This window comes from Chiloscyllium plagiosum, chromosome 4, assembly GCF_004010195.1.
Source record: "Chiloscyllium plagiosum isolate BGI_BamShark_2017 chromosome 4, ASM401019v2, whole genome shotgun sequence".
In the NCBI taxonomy this organism is placed as follows: domain Eukaryota; kingdom Metazoa; phylum Chordata; class Chondrichthyes; order Orectolobiformes; family Hemiscylliidae; genus Chiloscyllium; species Chiloscyllium plagiosum.
The window spans coordinates 7,256,197-7,274,900 of NC_057713.1; the positions used below are offsets into that span (position 1 = coordinate 7,256,197).

General features: G+C 42.9%; 1 protein-coding gene across 4 annotated transcripts in view; it reads right to left on the reverse strand.

Moving 5' to 3' along the window:
• Positions 1-7,337: 7,337 nt before the first annotated feature.
• The window catches only part of LOC122548833 (NIPA-like protein 2), a 77,305-nt gene continuing 65,938 nt past the window's right edge, over positions 7,338-18,704 (reverse strand). For 3 of the 4 annotated variants that reach the window (XM_043687658.1, XM_043687659.1, XM_043687656.1), the window contains 3 exons: positions 14,436-14,499; positions 14,049-14,143; positions 7,338-8,149 (listed from right to left, as the gene is read on the reverse strand). In XM_043687658.1, coding sequence (XP_043543593.1) covers positions 8,040-8,149; positions 14,049-14,143; positions 14,436-14,499 — 269 coding nt within the window. In that variant the 3' untranslated portion in view covers positions 7,338-8,039. Of the gene's footprint in view, positions 8,154-14,048; positions 14,144-14,435; positions 14,500-18,704 lie in introns of all 4 variants that reach the window. The other variant, XM_043687657.1, reaches the window with a different exon arrangement.

Sequence of the window (18,704 nt, forward strand, 5' to 3'; positions counted from 1 at the left end):
TTGTGAACAGCTGTGGCCCCTTGCAGTACCCCACTAGTCACAGCTTGCCAACACGAAAGTAATCCATCTATTCCTGTTCTGTTTACTGCCTGTTATCTAATCATTCATTAATGGCAGCATCTTATAATGCTTTGATTTTGCTAACCAACTTTCTGTCAGGGACCTCATCAAAATCCTTCTGAAAATCCAGGTACACCAAATCCGTTTACTTCCTGTTATTATTTTTTTGTGTAACATTCTCAGAAAACTCCAACAAGTTCATCAAACACAATTTCCTATTGACGAATGTATGCTGACTGTGCCCAGTCAGATCACCATTTTCCATGTGTTTATTTATCAAATCCTTTATAACAGATTGTAGCATTTTCTACCACTCAAAAATGGCTGACAGATCTGATGGTCCCTATTTTATTTACTGCTCTGTTCTAAAAAGGTGGCATGACATTTGCCATCTTCTAATTTTCAGGAATTATTGTAGAATATATGGAATTTTGGATGATTATCATCAGTGCATCAATTATGTCGATGGCAACTTCCTTCAACGCTCTAGGATGTAGTCTTGGGACTCAATAAGTTTCACACCACATAATATCTCCAGTGTAAACATCTTACTCTTGCCAATATTCATCAATCCCTCATTATCCTGCCTGCGATGAAATGGTGAATATGTGTAGATTGTTGTTGTTTGTGGTGAGTTTCAGTTCTCAGAGTTCTGAGTTAGATGTGTAGGTTTGATATTATAGGAGCAAATTACTGCAGATGCTGGAATCTGTACTGAAAACAACAAATGCTGGAGAACACAGTGGGTCAGGCAGCATCCATGGAGAGAGAGCAAGTTAATGTTTAGAGTCTAGGTGACTTCATCAGAGCTGCATCTCAGCATTTTCATTTCAGAGATTATTATTGAAAATGTAACAATTATTCTTTCAGGCAGTGCATTTTAGAGTCTTTATACCTTCCCTCTGGCTCTTGTAGCATATGTCAGTTCAGTATCTAAGGGTGTACTTCCCTCAATGTGTAAATATCTGAAGTACCAATTACAGAGATTCGACTCGAATAAATATTTCCAACTGAGAGAAATTTGTTGGCCAATTGTTCTACTCATTTCAACAAATCACTCTCCAAAGATTTCTTAATTCATCATTCTTTCCTCCAAAAACAAAATGCTGTTAATGCTTTTCCTGGGAATTAGGGAGGAATCCGACTGAGTGTGAAGGATTGTCTGACCTCCGAGCACCCAAATAATGTTGATCTTGCTTTGTGGAACTTATATGCCTCGCTCTGTCTAACACCCTATGATGACCTGTATGTCCTTGTTTGCGATGCTCTGTCTGTATGGTCATAGAATCATAGAGATATACACAACAGAAACAGACCCTTTAGTCCAACTCGTCCATGCCGACCACATAAATTAATCTGGTCCCATTTGCCAGCACTTGGCCCATATCCCTATAAACCCTTCCCATTCATGTACCCATCCAGACGCCTTTTAATTATTGTAATTGTACGAGCCTCCACCACTTCCTCTGGCAGCTCATTGCATACACACACCACCCTCTGTGTGAAAAGGTTGCCCCTTAGGTCCCTTTTAAATCTTACCCCTCTCACCTTAAATCTATGACCTCTAGTTCTAGACTCCCCCACTCCAGGAAAAAGACCTTGCCTATTTATCCTATCCATATCTCTCATGATTTTATAAACCTCTATAAGGTCACCCCTCAGCCTCCAACACTCCAGGGAAAACGGCTCCAGCCTATAGCTCAAATCTTCCAACCCTGGCAACATCCTTGTAAATCTTTTCTGAACCCTTTCAAGTTTCACAACATGTTTCCTATAGCATGGAGTCCAGAACTGTATACAATATTCTTAAAGTGACTTAATCAATGTCCTGTAAAGCTGCAACATGACCTCCCAACTCCTATACTCAATGCACTGACCAATAAAGGCAAGCATACCAAACACCTTTTTCACTATCCTATCTACCTGCGACTCCAGTTTCAAGGAAATATGAATCTGCACTCCAAGCTCTCTTTGTTCAGAAATACTCCCCAGGACCTTACCATTAAGTTTGTAAGTCATGCCCTAATTTGCCTTTCCAAAATACAGCATTGCACATTTATCTGAATTAAACTCCATCTGCCACTTCTCAGCCCATGGCCCATTTGTTCAAGATCTCGTAATCTGAGGTAACCTTCTTCATTGTCCACTACACCTCCAATTTTGGTGTCATCTGCAAACTTACTAACCATACCTCTCAAGCTCACATCCAAATCATTTATGTAAATGACAAAAAGTAGAGGACCCAGCACTGATCCTTGTGCCACTCCACTGGTCACAGGCCTCCAGTCTGAAAAGCAACTTTCCATCACCACAGTCTTTCTCCTACCTTCAAGCCAGTTCTGTATCCAAACAGTTAGTTCTCCATGTATTCCATGATATCTAACCTTGCTAACCAGTCTACCATGGGGAACATTGTCAAACACCTTACTGAAGTCCACATAGATCACGTCCACCGCTCTGCTCTCATCAATCCTCTTGGTTCCTTCTTTAGAAAACACAATCAAATTATTGCTCACAATACAAAAGCTTTACACTCTATCTAGATATATGTGACTACACTAAGTCAAATCAAATCAGCCTTGGAGAGGTAACAGAGTAATGTGTTGTACCTCATTTATCTGCAGTTTCAAAGGTACCCTTGATAAGGTGCACTTGAACAGACAAATAAAGGTGAGAGAAGGTGGAATAGGGACAAATAGCAGCAAGGATTGCTAGCTGGCTTCAAGACAGAAAACAGAGAGTGGGAATGAAGTTATTTCGAATGGCAGAAAGTGGAAAATACTACTTGATGACAATCAGTGCTGGAACCACTGCTGTTCACAATTTACATTATTGATTTGAACTTTGGAATTAAAAGGACAAATTCTAAATTGGCGAATTACAGAATTGTATGTGGTGGGGGCAGTGAAAGGTGGATGGGGTGGTCAAAACCAAGGAACACTGCAACAGGAGGATATTAATGGATTGGCCATTAAGATCAGCTCAGATAAATGGGAAGTTGTGTATTTTTCTTGAAAGAATAGGGAGGCCAATTAGGTCAAGGAAGGCAGTTATGGTTGTTAGAGATGAGTCATCTCAGCTCCAGGACATTTCTGCAGGAGTTATATCGCTTTTCCTTCACTGTTGCTGGGTCAAAATTCTGGAATTGCCTCCCCAACAACATTATGGGTCTACCCACAGCACACGTACTGCAGTGGTTACAGAAAGCAGCTCACCACCACCTTCTCAAGGGGCAACTAGGGACGGGTAATAAATGCTGTCCCAGCCAGCGACACCCATATCCCATGACTGGATGAATAAAAACTTTAAATTGGAAAAGAAAAATTTCAGTGAGGGGGTAGAGGGGTACTGAGAGTAATAAAAAAAATCATAAAATTGCACCATGGGTGAGCAAGCCCCTAGAAAACAAAGCAAACTAAACCAAACACGAGGTTGTATTTTGAGAGAGAGAAAGTATTAAAATTATACTAAACCTGTCTCTAACCGAGGTTAGGCTACTGGCAGGTCTGGATTTCCTCAAGACTTGGAGCAGCTCCAGGGATGGGACTTTATCCTAAGTTTCTCACCCCCATTCCCAGTGCCCACAGTTTCCACTACTGTGGAATAAGGCTGTAGTTAGCACCCTGCACTCTCCGTGTGGCCTGTATTACCTGCCCCGCCCCGTAACTTTCATGCAGTCAGGCACAGTTTCTCCATAACTTGTGGTTCACGGCCCTCAGGAGATTCATGAATTATATTCTAGAGTCACGTAACCTTTGAAAGGTAAGTTCAAACACAGAAAATAGAAAAAGGAGTATTCCAGTAGCGCACTTTCTGTACTCTAAGAATATAGTAACATGTGCACAGCATTTATCTATTTGAGTCTGTTCTACATTCAGTAAAAAACATAGAAAACAGGAGCAGGAGTAAGCCATTTGGCCCTTCGAGCCTGCTCCACCATTCAATATGATCATGGTTGATCATCCAACTCAATCCCCTGTTCCTGCTTTCCCCCATCCCTCCATACCATTTGATCCCTTTGGGCCTTAGAACCATATCTAACTCCTTCTTGAAAACATTCAATGGTTTTGTCCTCAGTCGCTTTCTGTAAGAGAGAATTCCACAGGCTTCCCACTCTTTGGGTGAAGACATTTCTCCTCATCTCAGTCCAAAATGGCCCATCCCGTATCCGAACCCCCCCCGGTTCTGGAATCCTCGGTCACCGGGAACATCCTTCCTGTGTTTACCCTGACTAATCCTGTTAAAATTTAATAGATTTCTATGCAATAACCCCTTATTCTTCTAATCTCCAATAAATATAACCCTAACCTATAGTCTGAAAGACCCTTACCCAGTTTCCAATGTGCCTTCCATGCTGTCCATGCTCCCTACCACAGCTCAGTGCCTTTCCAGTCTTTACGCCAACTCACACCCCAAAAGCACCTTCATAGCCTTCATATAAACTTATGCCTCAGACCCACCTCCAAGACCCCTTTGTAGACCTGTACCAGCTCATGGATCTTCTGTGTCCAATCATCCAGCAGATACAATTAGCCAGCCATCGAAACAAATAGTAACAATTACATATACGGAACTGCTCAGAGAAAAGAAAAGTCACAAATCTTTTGACAAAACTTGTGTTTCTACAACTTTATAAAAGTGTCAATCAGACAGAACATGAATGTATCAATAACAAACACTTAAAGCACTTCAAATCTGTTAATTATGTGCAAATAAACATTTAGACATTGACAGAAGAGATCACAGAAAGAACAAAAAAAAACACAGAATATTTCTTGATTCAAATTACCTGCTGTGATAGGGTAATACAAATAGATCTGGTCCTTATATAGAGGTACTGGAGAGGGAGCAGAGAAAGTCTAGTAAGGTGATGACCAGAAATGTGAAGCTGTATGTTAGGACAGGATCAACACACTAGGTCTCTTATCTAAGGGAATGACATACTAGAGATCCTTTAAATTGTGAGGGTTTTGATTGAGTGGCTAATGAGAGAATGCTTCCTGTTGTGGGAAAAGCAAACATGAGGTATCAGTATAAGATAGTCACCAAGAAATCCAATAAAATTCAAGAGAATGGTGAGAATTTAGAACTCAATATCACAGTGAATGGTTGAAGTATTTAGAATAGATGCATTTAAGGGTAAGCTGGATAAACACGTGAAGGGATGGAAGGAGGAGAGGTGAGAGATAGAATCATAGGGACTGTAAACATGGACCAATTGGGCTGAATGGTCTGTTTCTAAAGGCGTATGGTTCAAAAGCAAAGAGGATAGACAAGGTGCTAGTTGGCTGTCAGCTGAAGTGACTCAGAGGGGTATGAACAGGGAGTGTGTTCCTATGCAACTGCTATCCTTGTCCTTTGACATGGTCATAGCCTAGGGTTTGAAAGGTGCAGTCTAAGGACACTTAGTGAATTTCAATTTAGTAAATACAAAGGAGAATGGTGAGTGATGGCTGGAAGAGGCGAGGATTGTGGGAAAGCTGAAGAGGCACAGGAGGAAATGGGAACAACCAGGTGGATTGAAGCACAGGGTGAATTGTGGGAATGGGAAAGTGGATAGTATTTTGTACAGCTCCTGCACCAAAACATAATGTACAACCAATCATACAAAACTACTCCGCCAGCTTCAACCCAAGATGCAGAGAGCTCGGCTGAACAGCAAAAGAATCATCGAGAGGTAAGTAGTAATAGAATAGAATCTAGAATCCCTACTATGTGAAACAGGCCCTCTGGCTCAACAAGTCCACACCGACCCTCCAAAGAGTAAACCACCCAGACCCATTCCCCTACCCTTTAACTCTACATTTACCCCTGACTAATGCACCTACCCTACATATCCTTGAACACTATGAATGACTTAGCATGGCCAATTGACCTAACCTGAACATTTTTGGACTGGGGAGAGACGGGGAGAATGTGCAAACTGCACATAGACAGTCGGCCGAGGCTGGAATCGAACCCAGACAGAAAGCGAGAGAGAGAAAGGATAAAAGTCACAGAGAAAGAGAGGGATGAACTAAGAGAGACAGAAGGGGACCAAGAGATATAGCGAAAGAAAGAGAAGACAGCGACAAGGACAGAGAGAGACAGAGAGAGGGATACAAATAGAAACAAGGATAAAGCAACAACTCACATGCATCAGGGCCAGAAAAGGAAGAGACCGATTTCTGAGCCATCACAAAATGTTTTCTGCTTTCTCTTTAATAATTTTTAAAGGCATTTGCTGAAGGGTAAGAATACCTTGAGAACAGGAATCTTTTTTATTTATAGTAACAGCAGGACTTTAACATTTGAAAAAAAAGTAAATAATTAAAACAAAAAAAATTACAAAATAAATACTTTCCTGCATATTAATATAAATGATGCAATGTTGTAAATACAGTACTTCATGTTGTGAGTTGAAATATCACTCCAGAGACTTGAGCCTAAAATCGAGATTTGACATTCAGTGCATTACTGGACCTCAGATCACTAGGGTGCCAGACAGAGCCAGGGAACTCCTGTGTGTCCTGGTCAGCATTCATATTTCTCTCAGCATCATCAACCCCTATCCAGTCACAGATCACATTCCTGTTCGTGGAAACTCATTATGTACAAAATGAGTGTCACTTGTTCAATGTTAGAAGTGCAACACTGCTGTCACGTTAATTACTTTCTAGAGAATCAATAGCGTCATTACAGGACAGGAGGCCGTGTGGCCCATTCAGTCTACGCTCTCTCTGTCACTGCAGAATGATCCTTTCAGATCCAACTCTACTTCTGCAAGTTTACTTCTTTCAAGTGCTCAATCTCCATCTCCAGTTCTCCCACCCTCCAGCTGAGTTATAGAGTCATAGAGATGCACAGCATGGAAACAGACCCTTCAGTCCTACTCATCCATTCCGACCAAATATCCTAAATTAATCTAGTCCCATTTGCCAGCATTTGGCCCTTATCCCTCTAAACCCTTCCTATTCATATACCCATCCAGATGCCTTTTGAATGCTGTAATTGTACCAGCCTTCACCACCTCCTCTGCCAGTTTGTTCCATACACGCACTACCTTCTGCGTGAAAAAGATGCCTCCTCGGTACCTTTTAAATCTTCCCCCTCTCATCTTAAACCTATGCCCTCTAGTTTTCATCTCCCCTACTCCAGGGAAAAGACCTTGTCTATTTACCCTATCCATGCCCCTCATGATTTTATAAACCCTTATAAGGTCATCCCCTCAGCCTCCGATGCTGCAGAGAAAACAGCCCCATCCTGTTCAGCCTCTCCCTATAGCTCAAACCCTCCAACCCTGGCAACATCCTTGTAAATCTTTTCTGAACCCTTTCAAGTTTAACATCTTTCCTTCTTAAAACATTTCTTTTCCTGCTCAGTCTCATGATAAAAATCTTAAATCTGTGTCTCTTAGCCCCTGTGCTTTAAGGTTTATGATTTCCTGAGGTCATGAAGACAGTACGAGAGTGTGTTCTTGTTATTTAAAATAATCGCTATCATTCCCCAGTGTAGACACTTTTTCTGATTGATTTACCTCTGCATTTCCATTGAATGAAGCAGCAAAGCTGACCTCCTTAAGTGCATTTTATACAACAGATAAAATAAACAATGGAAAGAATTTTCAGCTTGTTTCTTTATCTAAACCTGGGAATAAATATGAGTCCATTTGTCCAGAGTTGTGTGTGAAACCTAAGTAGAAAAGATACTCTTCAGCTCAAAGTTAGTGGTCCAATATGAAACAGGGTCAGGAAGACTGACCATTTGATTCACACTTTATAAAAACTGGCAACTATAAAGGAGTGTTATTTTCCACTGTAAACACTTGCATTGACCGACTGAACCACAATTAGCTCAACAATGCCGAGTTCAGACACAATATTGTCAAATGAGGGATCCCGGCCCAGGCTGGAAAAATGCTAAAAATATTTAACTTGATGAGATGTTAAAGTTCAGTTAATGTTTTGCTCGAATATTAAATCCAATCTGTGTTTGAATGGTTATTTTACATCTTCACTCAGAGAGTCATTAGTCTGTTCTTCATCGTGTACACTTCCATAAGAATTGATGTTGTTCAGCCCTGGTTGGATTTTCTCGGTGCTCCTTTGTTCTGCCAAGGAAATGTAAAAAAAAGACATGATTAAGTACATCTTCTTTTCAGAACTTAATTGCTTCTTTAAGTGGGGTTGGGTAGGGCTAAGAGAGGGAAAGGGACGATTCTGTGACCGTGGTAAATGTATTCCTCCAGAGGCACGGTTTCAGACCCTGGGAACATGTTCAAATCCCATCAAGGCAGCTGCTGGATGTTATGTCCATTTCATACATCGGGAATTTAATCTGAACATTAGCCACGGTGCAGGAGACTGTGCTGACCATCACCGATTATTAGAAAAAACTAATCTGTTCGGTAATCCCTTTAAGGTTGGAAATCTGCTGTCCTTGCCTGGTCTGGCCTACAATGACTCCACAACAATGTGAGCAACTCTCAACTGTCCTCTGAAATGGTCTGATAATCCCATCAGTTCAACAGTAATCAGAGATGGCCAGTAAATGCTGGTCTTGACCACAAAGCCTAGATCCCATGAAAGAACAAGTTAAAGTCACACTCACTATATTCACTGGTAACATAGTGACTCATATTTTCTCCTCTGCTTACAACAGCAGGGGTGGGGAGGGGGGCAAGATACCAGGATTCATTTCCCACCCTCTGTAATTTTGAGAAATGTATGAGTGCTTTTCCAGTCCTGTCAGACTATTTGTGTGGTTGGCACTCTGCCTAATGGTCTTGTAGGTGCTGCCCAGATGGTTTGCAATGGAGAGTGATGCCAACAGTGTGGGTTCAATTCTCACATTGGCTGTGGTTTCTGCTAAGGCCTCTCCTTCTCAACCACTCCCTTCACCTGAGGTAAGGAGACCCTCAGCTTAAACCACCACCAGTCGTCTGTCTAACGAAAGAACAGCCCTATGGTGCCCTGGGATAATGGTGGCCTTTACCTTGTACAATATACATTTAGAAGCACAAGAAAATGATCAAGTCACTTTTCAAATAACTCTTTTTTAAGTCATCAAATACATTCTCATTGATGCTAAGTGCATGGAATGTTAGACTCAGGGAATACTGTCAGAGGGTGGGACAGCTCCCAAGGAAAACATCTCAGGCCCTAATACTCTAATGGATAGCAATGGGTTCAGAATGACAGCATATCCACAAAACTATCTGAAAAATTAATTGTATGAAATGTTGAGAAGATTTACTAAGATTTAAATGTCAGTGGCAGATGAGTTATGGTGCTTGGAATCATGTGATATTGGAAGTGAAGTATACCGTCTGTGTGTTGGAGAGGACGGGAGGTCAGAAGTTTAAACTGAACAGATTTTACACTGAGGTTACGTGACATGCACTAGTTATGACAGTTGTTGTTCAGGTATAATGAGAGCTGACACTACAGCAAGTCTCTCTGATGAGATGTGCATGCGGTTAGCTCCCAGGATGGTAACGCTGTTTTGTCTCCCTCATGGAGAAAGTGAGGACTGCAGATGCTGGAGATCAGAGCTGAAAATGTGTTGCTGGAAAAGCGTAGCAGGTCAGGCAGCATCCAAGGAGCAGGAGAATCGACGTTTCGGGCATGAGCCTCTTGTCTTCCTCATGCCCAGGTTTGTATGTTGAAGGCTTCAACAATTGACACATTTCCTCCTCTGGGGCGGTGGTGGTGGTTGTTGTTGGTGGGAGGCTTGTGGGGGGGTAGTGGTCATGGGTTTTCAATATCCAGGGCTTGGGATTGGGAGGGGCCTGGTAGTTCATGACATCTCATTAAATGATAAAGAGAGGATAATAGACATAGTCTCAGACCTATCCTGGCCATCCAAATCTTCCTTGTTAATGAATGCCTAATCTGAATTCATGTGCTGATGTGAGCCGTGATGTATCATTTCTCCAACAGTCCTTCTCAGTAGTCAGAAGCCACTGAATTCTTGCAAAAATCTCCCCAAGTCCTGACCTTACAGATTGCAGGAAGACGACAACAAATAAAACAGAACATGTTGGTCACAGTTAAGCAGAGAACTGCGTTTGCAGTAAGGATTCTTTGTCATTCATTCATGGAATGTGAGCATTGCTGACAACTGCCCCTTGAGAAGGTGGGGGTGAGCTGGCTTCTTGAACAGCTGCAGTTCATGTGCTATAGGTAGACCCACAATGCCCTTAGGGAGGGAGTTTCATGATTTTGATTCAGTGAGACTGAAGGAACGGCATTATATTTTCCACTTCTGAGGAAGGGTCATTCGAAATGTTAACTCTGATTTCTCTCCACAGATGCCGCCAGACTTGCTGAACTTTTCCAGCAATTTCTGTTTGTGATTCTGATTTACAGCATCCGCAGTCCTTTCGGTTTTTAATATATTTTCCAAGTCAGGATGGTAAGTGGCTTGATGGGGACCTTGTAAATTGTGGTGATCCCATATATCGACTGCCTATTGTCCTTCTAGATGGAAGTTGTCAAGAGTTTTGAAGATGCTGTCTTTGGAGCCTTGGTGAGTTGTTGTAGTGCATCTTGTAGATGGTACACACTGCTGCTACTGGTGCACTGTGTTTTCAGTGAATAGATTGATAAAGTGGAGATTATAGGGGCAAAATTCCCTTCAGTTCCCATAGCTTGCTGGCAGAAAATATAGACCTGTATCAGAACAAGAGAACTATGTGTATTCATGGAAACCTATTGTGATGAAAATGAATCATCTATTTAATCATTTGGCTCAATCCTACAGGGAACTGGATGTCCCCACATGACAGGGCATCAATTACTTGCTTTGTACAAGAAAATAGAGCAGGTCAACTCATTTGTGGTGAGTTAAGTGAATAACGAAAGTCCGAGCTTTGGGAATGGCAATGCTTCTCCTCTCGCAATTTTTATTTTCTGCAGTCTCGTAGTTAAAAAAACCTCAAACAATATGTTAAAAAATTGTTCCTTTTGGATCTGTCTGATCTGGAGACTGGGCATGTGTGGGAGGATGTAGATTTTCTGTGTTGTATTAAGTCTTTGAACATGGTGGGACATATTGACAGAGCGGTTCTCAAAGCACTGGGACCTGGGGCTTCACAATGGAGGTATTGAATATCAAAGCAGGGATGTTTTGCTGAACTAATGGAAACCTCTAGTCACAGGTCCCAGTGGGAGTACTGAGTCCAGGTCCGGTCAGCAGACTTGAGGAAGGATACGAGGGTCATCAAGAGATTGTAGAGGAGATTTACCAGAATGATTCCAAGAGATTTTTTTAAAAACTCCACAACATTGGATTGGAGAAACTGGGTGTTCACTTTTTATCAAAAGAGACTGAGTGAAGATTTGATCGAGGTGACAAGATGGTGACAGATTGAGATGAAGCTGTTTCCAGTAGTGGGCACGCCAAGGAATAGAGGCACTGCTTTAAGGTTTTAAAACTGAAACATCACTTACTCTGAAAACAGTGTGGGTCACCTATTCAAAGATAGAAATATTAGAAAGTGTATTGCAAAGTTAAGTACAGAGCAAGATACAAAATATTTAGACCCGAAAGCAAAGACAGGTACTAGGCTAAGACAAATATTCTACCTCAGCTTTTGGGAGAAAAACACAAGGAGACAAAGGCTGCACGTCTTGTGGTCAGCAGAAAGCAGGGACTACTGGGTATAGAGTCATACAGCACGGAAACAGACCCTTCGTTCACTCGTCCATGCCGACCAAGTTTCCCAAACTAAACTAGTCCCACTTGCCTGCATTTGGCCCATATTCCCTTCCCATTCATGTCCGCTCTGAATTACCAGAGAATGAGGACAATGTCTGGTCAAACAGATACATCCTGTGGAAATCTAAAGACCCTGGAAGATTTGCCTTGGCAAGGCTAGTGGGCCTTAGTTAGTTTGAAAAGTCTCAGGAAATAGAGGGAGAGGATGTTCCTGCGATGTTACAACTCAGCAAGACAGGGAGGCATTAATTGATTGGCAGTTCCGAATGACCTTGGACTGTTACCTTTAAAGACTGTAATCCTGTTGGATATAAATATTGGCATTGCTTTCAGTCGCCTTAATGAGGGTTATTGTTTCTGTAGTTTAAAGTATTAATTACCGATAAAAGTTTGTTAGTATTACTTTTAGTTTACAGTAGAAGTCTTAAAACTGACGCTTCTTGTGTATTCCTTTAAGTTGATCAGTTGGGAATGCAAATCTCATGTTTAAAGTAATCAGGTTCAATGGGCTTGTACAATCAAGTCAGCTTTTCATCCTAGTGTTAACATTTTCACGTAAACTATTAATCTTGGTAAAAACGTCATGAATTTACCATCAAGTGTTGTTTAAAAAATACCTGGTTCACTAATTGCCTCTAAGGAAGGAAATCTGTCCTTATCCAATCTGGCCTACATGACTCCGGGCCCACAGCAATGTGGTTCATTAGTAACTACCTTCTGAAATAGCCTTAACCCTAATTTCCAATATAGACACAATCTAACCATCAACCCTTGATATTCAATGCCATTACCATCACCGAGTCACCACTATCAATACTCTGGGGCAACCATTGACAAGAAACCAAACTTGGGGCGGCACTGTGATTCAGTGGTTAGCACCGATGCCTCAAAGTGCCAGGGACCTGGGTTCGATTCCAGCCTCGGGCAACTATCTGTGGAGTTTGCACATTTTCCCAGTGTCTGCATTTCCTCTGGGTGCTCCAGTTTCCTCCCACAGTCCAAAGATGTGCAGGTTAGGTCAATTGGCCATATTAAAATTCCTATAGGAATGTTTAGGTAAGGGGAATAGGTCTAGAAGGGTTACTTTTTGGGAGCTGAAAATGTGTTGCTGGAAAAGTGCAGCAGGTCAGGCAACATCCAGGGAACAGGAGAATTGACGTTTCGGGCATAAGCCCTTCTTCAGGAATTACTTTTTGTGAGGGTCGGTGTGGACTTGTTGGGCCGAAGGGCCTGTTTCCACACTGTAGAGATTTTAATGCTAATTCTTGCCACATAAATACAATGGCTACAAGAGCAGGTCAGAGGCTAGGAATCCTGCAGGGAGTAACTCACCTCCTGACTCCCCAACGTTTGTCCACCAACTACAAAGGAGAAGTTCGGAATGTGATGGAATACTCCTAACTTACCTGGAAAAACTGCAGCTCCAGCAGCACTCAAAAATCTTGACATGATCCAGCACAAAGCAAGCCACTGGATTGGCACCACATTTTCAAAAATCCACCCCTTCATGCTGCAGCAGTGTGCACCAGATGCACTGCCAACTTCAGCAGGACCTCTTAGGAAGCACCTTCCAAACCCATGCCCATTTCCATCTTGAAGGACATGGGCAGCAAATACATGGGAACACCACCCTCTATAAGTTCCCTTCCAAGCCACTCACCATCCTGACTTGGAAAGATAGTGCCGTTCCTTCAGTGTTGCTGGGTCAAAATCCTGGATCTCTCCCACTTAAGGGCATTATGGGTCAACCTCCAGCACATGGATTGCTGTGGTTCAAGAAGGCAGCTCACCCTCACCTTCTTTAGGGCAATTAGACAGACAATAATTGCTGGTTGGCCAGCGATGCCCATAACTCATGAATGAATCTTTTTTTAAAACACATAGCCAAGACGACATTCAGGTGAAAGGTGAATAGAGATGGGCAACAAATGTTGGCATATTCTATGGAAGTATCAACAGAAAAGCAGTGAAGGATCCTTTAGGCATCACTAGTAATGGGTTCATGATGATGTATAACTGACAGTGGCACTTTACTGTGTTTTTGTCTTGTCATAGTCAGGAACTGCCTGCAATTGTGGTCAACTTAATCACTCTGAATTTCACCAGCTCTCCAAACTAAACAGAAACCACTAAAATGTAGTTTACTTTGACTTTTTGCCATATTTCCAAGTCCTATAGATTGTGTTGTACTCAATCACTGCCAGTTTTTTTTTTTGTTTTTTTTCACCCATGTTTTGTAAAATGACTAGGACTGACAAATATTATAACCACAGAAAAAGAGTTCTTACTTGGAACGGGGCCCATGTCAATATATGGGACTTCGGATGTCTGCTTTACTCTGTTCTTGGCTATGAGGAAAACTCCCAGGAATGACAGCAAGCACCTAGGAATATTGAAACAAGACATCACTGAAGACAAAACATGCACTCCAACTGTCCAACATCCTCATATTGTCCTTTCACACTATTCAGTTTGTGCAAAACAATCCGAACTCAGAAGAACTGTTCATGCATGCAGTCACTTAGGATTTATTGACTAGAAAATCAACCTGGTAGGAATACCCACTCAGGCGAAATAAGCTGTGGGACAAATATGTAACAACTGCATGAGGAAACGGGGAAGTAAAATGCTGGTGTGAGGGAGTTTGCTTACTACTTGCTAGCTTTATCACTTACCCAAATAAGAACATAAATATGTTAAGTAAGGCAGCACCATGGAACTCCTGATAAAATATCACTCCTGCAGTTTAAAAAAAAGTCATAATTAGACCTTTGAATACATTATTCACAGTAGTCATGATTTGGAGATGCCGGTGTTGGACTGGGGTGTACAAAGTTAAAAATCACACAACACCAGGTTATAGTCCAACAGGTTTAATTGGAAGCACACTAGCTTTCGGAGCGATGCTCCTTCATCAGGTGAAGGTCCTGATGACCTGATGGACTATCATCTGATGAAGGAGCGTCGTTCCGAAAGCTAGTGTGCTTCCAATTAAACCTGTTGGACTATAACCTGGTGTTGTGTGATTTTTAACTTTATTCACAGTAATTATTTTTTAAAAATCTTACTGCACATTCTCAGATGTCTCCAATTGTAAATAATTTTACATAACCATAGGTTTGGACTTTAGAAGATTGTAATATCCAACATCAATCCACTTGTTAGAGAGTAGTATAAGTGGTGATTCAGACAATACCTTTGAATGAAGAATGAAAAGAAGCAAAATGGGCAATTTTATAGGGAGTGCAGAAACTGAGGGACTTGGGCTGTACAAACACAAGTCTCTGAAGGTGAGGCATGCATTGAAAAGGCTCTTCCACAGATCACAGTTCCTTCAGTGTCACTGGGTTAAAATCCTGGAACCCCCTCCTTAAGAGCCCTCTCGGTGCCCCAACACCCCAAGGCAGTTCAAGGAAGCAGCTCACCAACTCCTCCAGGGCAATTACAGATGGCCAACAAATACTAGCCCAGCCTCACCTCATGACTGCATACTTTACAAAAGGTAGAACCATTGACTTAAAACAATTTGTCAAAGAACGCAGTTAGTTGTGATGATCTTAAATATTCTGTCTGAAAGTTTTAACAGTAATATTCCAAACAGAATTTGTTAAACGCGGAGGGAGAACATTAACAGAGCAGTTAATTGGATAACCCTATTAAAAATAACAGCACAGGCATACTGGACTGATTAGCCCTGGTGTCCTGAATCATTCTGACTCAAGAGTATTATAAATGATGCGGTTTGCGACAGTATGTCATATTCAATTGCATTTTTACATCAATATGAAAGGTATATTAAGACAATATTTGTATTAAATATTGCTGAAAAGATGACATTTTGTTGAAATGATCTGTCTTGCATTCATCAACATATTTCACTGGTGGACTATATTAAACAGTATGTCCCTAGATAATCCTAAATATGTTAGAAATCATGTTGATGACCGACTTAGGACTGTCAGGCTCACAGGGGTGGTGCAATTGCATATACTGGAAATACACAGGATCCTGCTCTTAGCTGACAGAGAAACGACATTAATGTACTGTGACTGTCTTCTCAAGAAAATAAGCAATGGACATTTGCTGATTCTCAGGGCAATGCCCTGACCAACCAGAATCAACTTGCTTGGTTGAAAATTTAATTAAAGCCTGGTTGTTAACTGTCAATCGTTCTTAACTGGTGCATTCTCCAAAGCAACACCTTTATCAATCAGAGTCCACTTGTCAACAAATCAATATTCACTTCTCAGGCAGTGTAAATGGTGGCATTCTTGCAAATTGATGAGACACCAATCCTCAGCAACTAAGGCTTTTTTCAACACTTCTCAAGTTCTGAACCACCAAACAACTATTTATAAATGTGGTACAAATAGTTGCAGCAAACTAATATGTGCTTCCCAGGTGTTGATTGCTAAACCGTAAGCTCAATGACTGGTGGTCGAGACTGGGAGGTTTGGCTTCACATCAGTGAGAGTCAGGAAGAAGGCCCCATGTTTACAGTCTTGTGTGAGAATTTCAGCATGTCCATAAAGGACTCTCACCAGCTTTTACAGACGCACTATAGAAAGCATTCTATCCAGATGCATCATAGCTTGTTATGGCAACTGCTGTGCCCAGGGCTGTAAGAAACTACAGAGAGTTGTGAACACAGCCCAGTCCATCACACAGACCAACCTTCCATCCACTGAGAAAAGATTAGAGTGGTGCTGGAAAAGCACAGCAGATCAGGCAGCATCAGAGGAGCAGCAAAATCGACGTTTCGGGTAAAAGCCCTTCATCAGGAATAAGGCTGGGAGCCTTGGGGGTGGAGAGATAAATGGGAGGTGGTGGGGCTGGGGAGAAGGTAGCTGAGAGTGCAATAGGTGGATGGAGGTGGGGGTAAATGTGATAGGTCGGAGAGGAGGTTGGAGCAGATAGGTGGGAAGGAAGATTGACAGATGGGACAGGTTATGAGGACAGTGCTGAGCTGGAAAGTTGGAACTGGGGTAAGGTGGGGGGAGGGGAAATGAGGAAACTGGTGAAGTCCGCATTGGTGCCCTGGGGTTGGAGGGTCCGGAGGAGGAAGATGAGGCATTCTTCCTCCAGGTGTCAGGTGGTCAGGGAGTGGCGATGGAGGTGGCCCAGGACCTGCATGTCCTCGGCAGAGTGGGAGAGGGAGTTGAAATGTTCAGCCACGGGGTGGTGAGGTGGGTTGGTGCGGGTGTCCCGGAGATGTTCTCCAAAGCGCTCTACAAGAAGGAATCCAATCTCCCAATGTAGAGGAGACCACATCGGGAGCAACGAATACAATAAATGACCTGTGGAAAAGCAGGTGAAACTTTGATGAATGTGGAAGGTTCCTTTGGGCTTTGGACGGAGGTGAGGGGGGAGATGTGGACGCAGGTTTTGCAATTCCTGTGGTGGCAGGGGTAGATGGGTTGTTGGGGGATGTGGACCTGACCAGGTAATCGTGGAGGGAACGGTCTTTATGGAAAGCAGAAAGGGGTGGGGAGAGAAATATATCTCTTATGGTGGGGTCCGTTTGTAGGTGGCGGAAATGGAGGATGATACAATGTATGTGGAGATTGGTGGGGTGGAAGGTGAGGACTGGGGAGGGCGGGGTTCTGTCCTTGTTGCAGTTGGAGGGGTGGGGTTCAATGGCAGAGGTGCTGGACGTGAATGAGATGAGCTGGAGGGCATCTTCACATGGGAGGGGAAATTGCGGTCTTTAAAGAAGGAGGCCATCTCGTGTGTTCTGTGGTAGAACTGATCCTCCTGGGAGCAGATGCGGTGGAGGCGGAGGAATTGGGAATACGGGATAGCATTTTTGCAGGAGGTAAGGTAGAAGGACATCTAATTCAGGTAGCTGTGGGAGTCAGTGGGTTTGTAGAAAATGTCAGTGTTGAGTCAGTCACTGTTGATTGAGATGGAGAGGTCCAGGAAGAGGAGGGCGGTGTCAGAGATGGTCCAGGTGAATTTAAGGTTGGGTGAAATGTGTTGGTGAAGTTGATGAACTGCTCAACATCCTCGTGGGAACACAAGGTGGTGCCGATGCAGTCATCAATGTAATGGAGGAAAGGTGGGGATTGGTGCCGGTATAACTCTGGAAGATAGACTGCTCCATGTAGCCAACAAAGAGACAGGCATAGCTGGGGCCTATGGCTACCCTTTTGGTCTTGAGGAAGCGGGAGGATTCATCCATTGACACCATCTACATTTCTCACTGCCTCGGGAAAAACAGCCAACATCAAAAGCCCCCTCCCACCCCAGTTATAACCTCTTCCAACCCTTTCTGTTGGGCAGAAGATACAAAAATTTAAACATATGTACCAACTGTTTCAAGAACAACTTCTTCCTCATTGTTATTAGACTTCTGAATGGACCTAGGTAAAAACCAAAGGGGTAGCCATGGGCACCCGTATGGGCCCCAGCCATGCCGGTCTCTTTGTTGGCTACGAAGAACAGTCCATCTTCCATAATTACACTGGCACTACTCCCCATCTCTTCCTCCGCTAAATTGATAACTGCATCGGCGCCACCTCGTGCTCCCGCGAGGAGGTTGAGCAATTCATCAACTTCACCAATACATTCCACCCTGACCTTAAACTTACCTGGACCATCTCTGACACCTCCCTCCCCTTCCACCTCCGACTTGACACCCACATTTTTTTTACAAACCCACTGACTCCCACAGCTACCTGGATTACACCTCTTCCCACCATACTTCCTGCAAAAATGCCATCCTGTATTCCCAATTCCTCCGCCTCTGCTGTATCTGCTCCCAGGAGGACCAGTTCCACCACAGAACACATGAGATGGCCTCCTTCTTTAGAGACCGCAATTTCCCTTCCCACGTGGTTAAAGATGCCCTCCAACGCATCTCATCCACATCCCGCACCTCTGCCCTCAGATCCCACCCCTCCAACCGTAACAAGGACAGAACCCCCCTGGTGCTCACCTTCCAC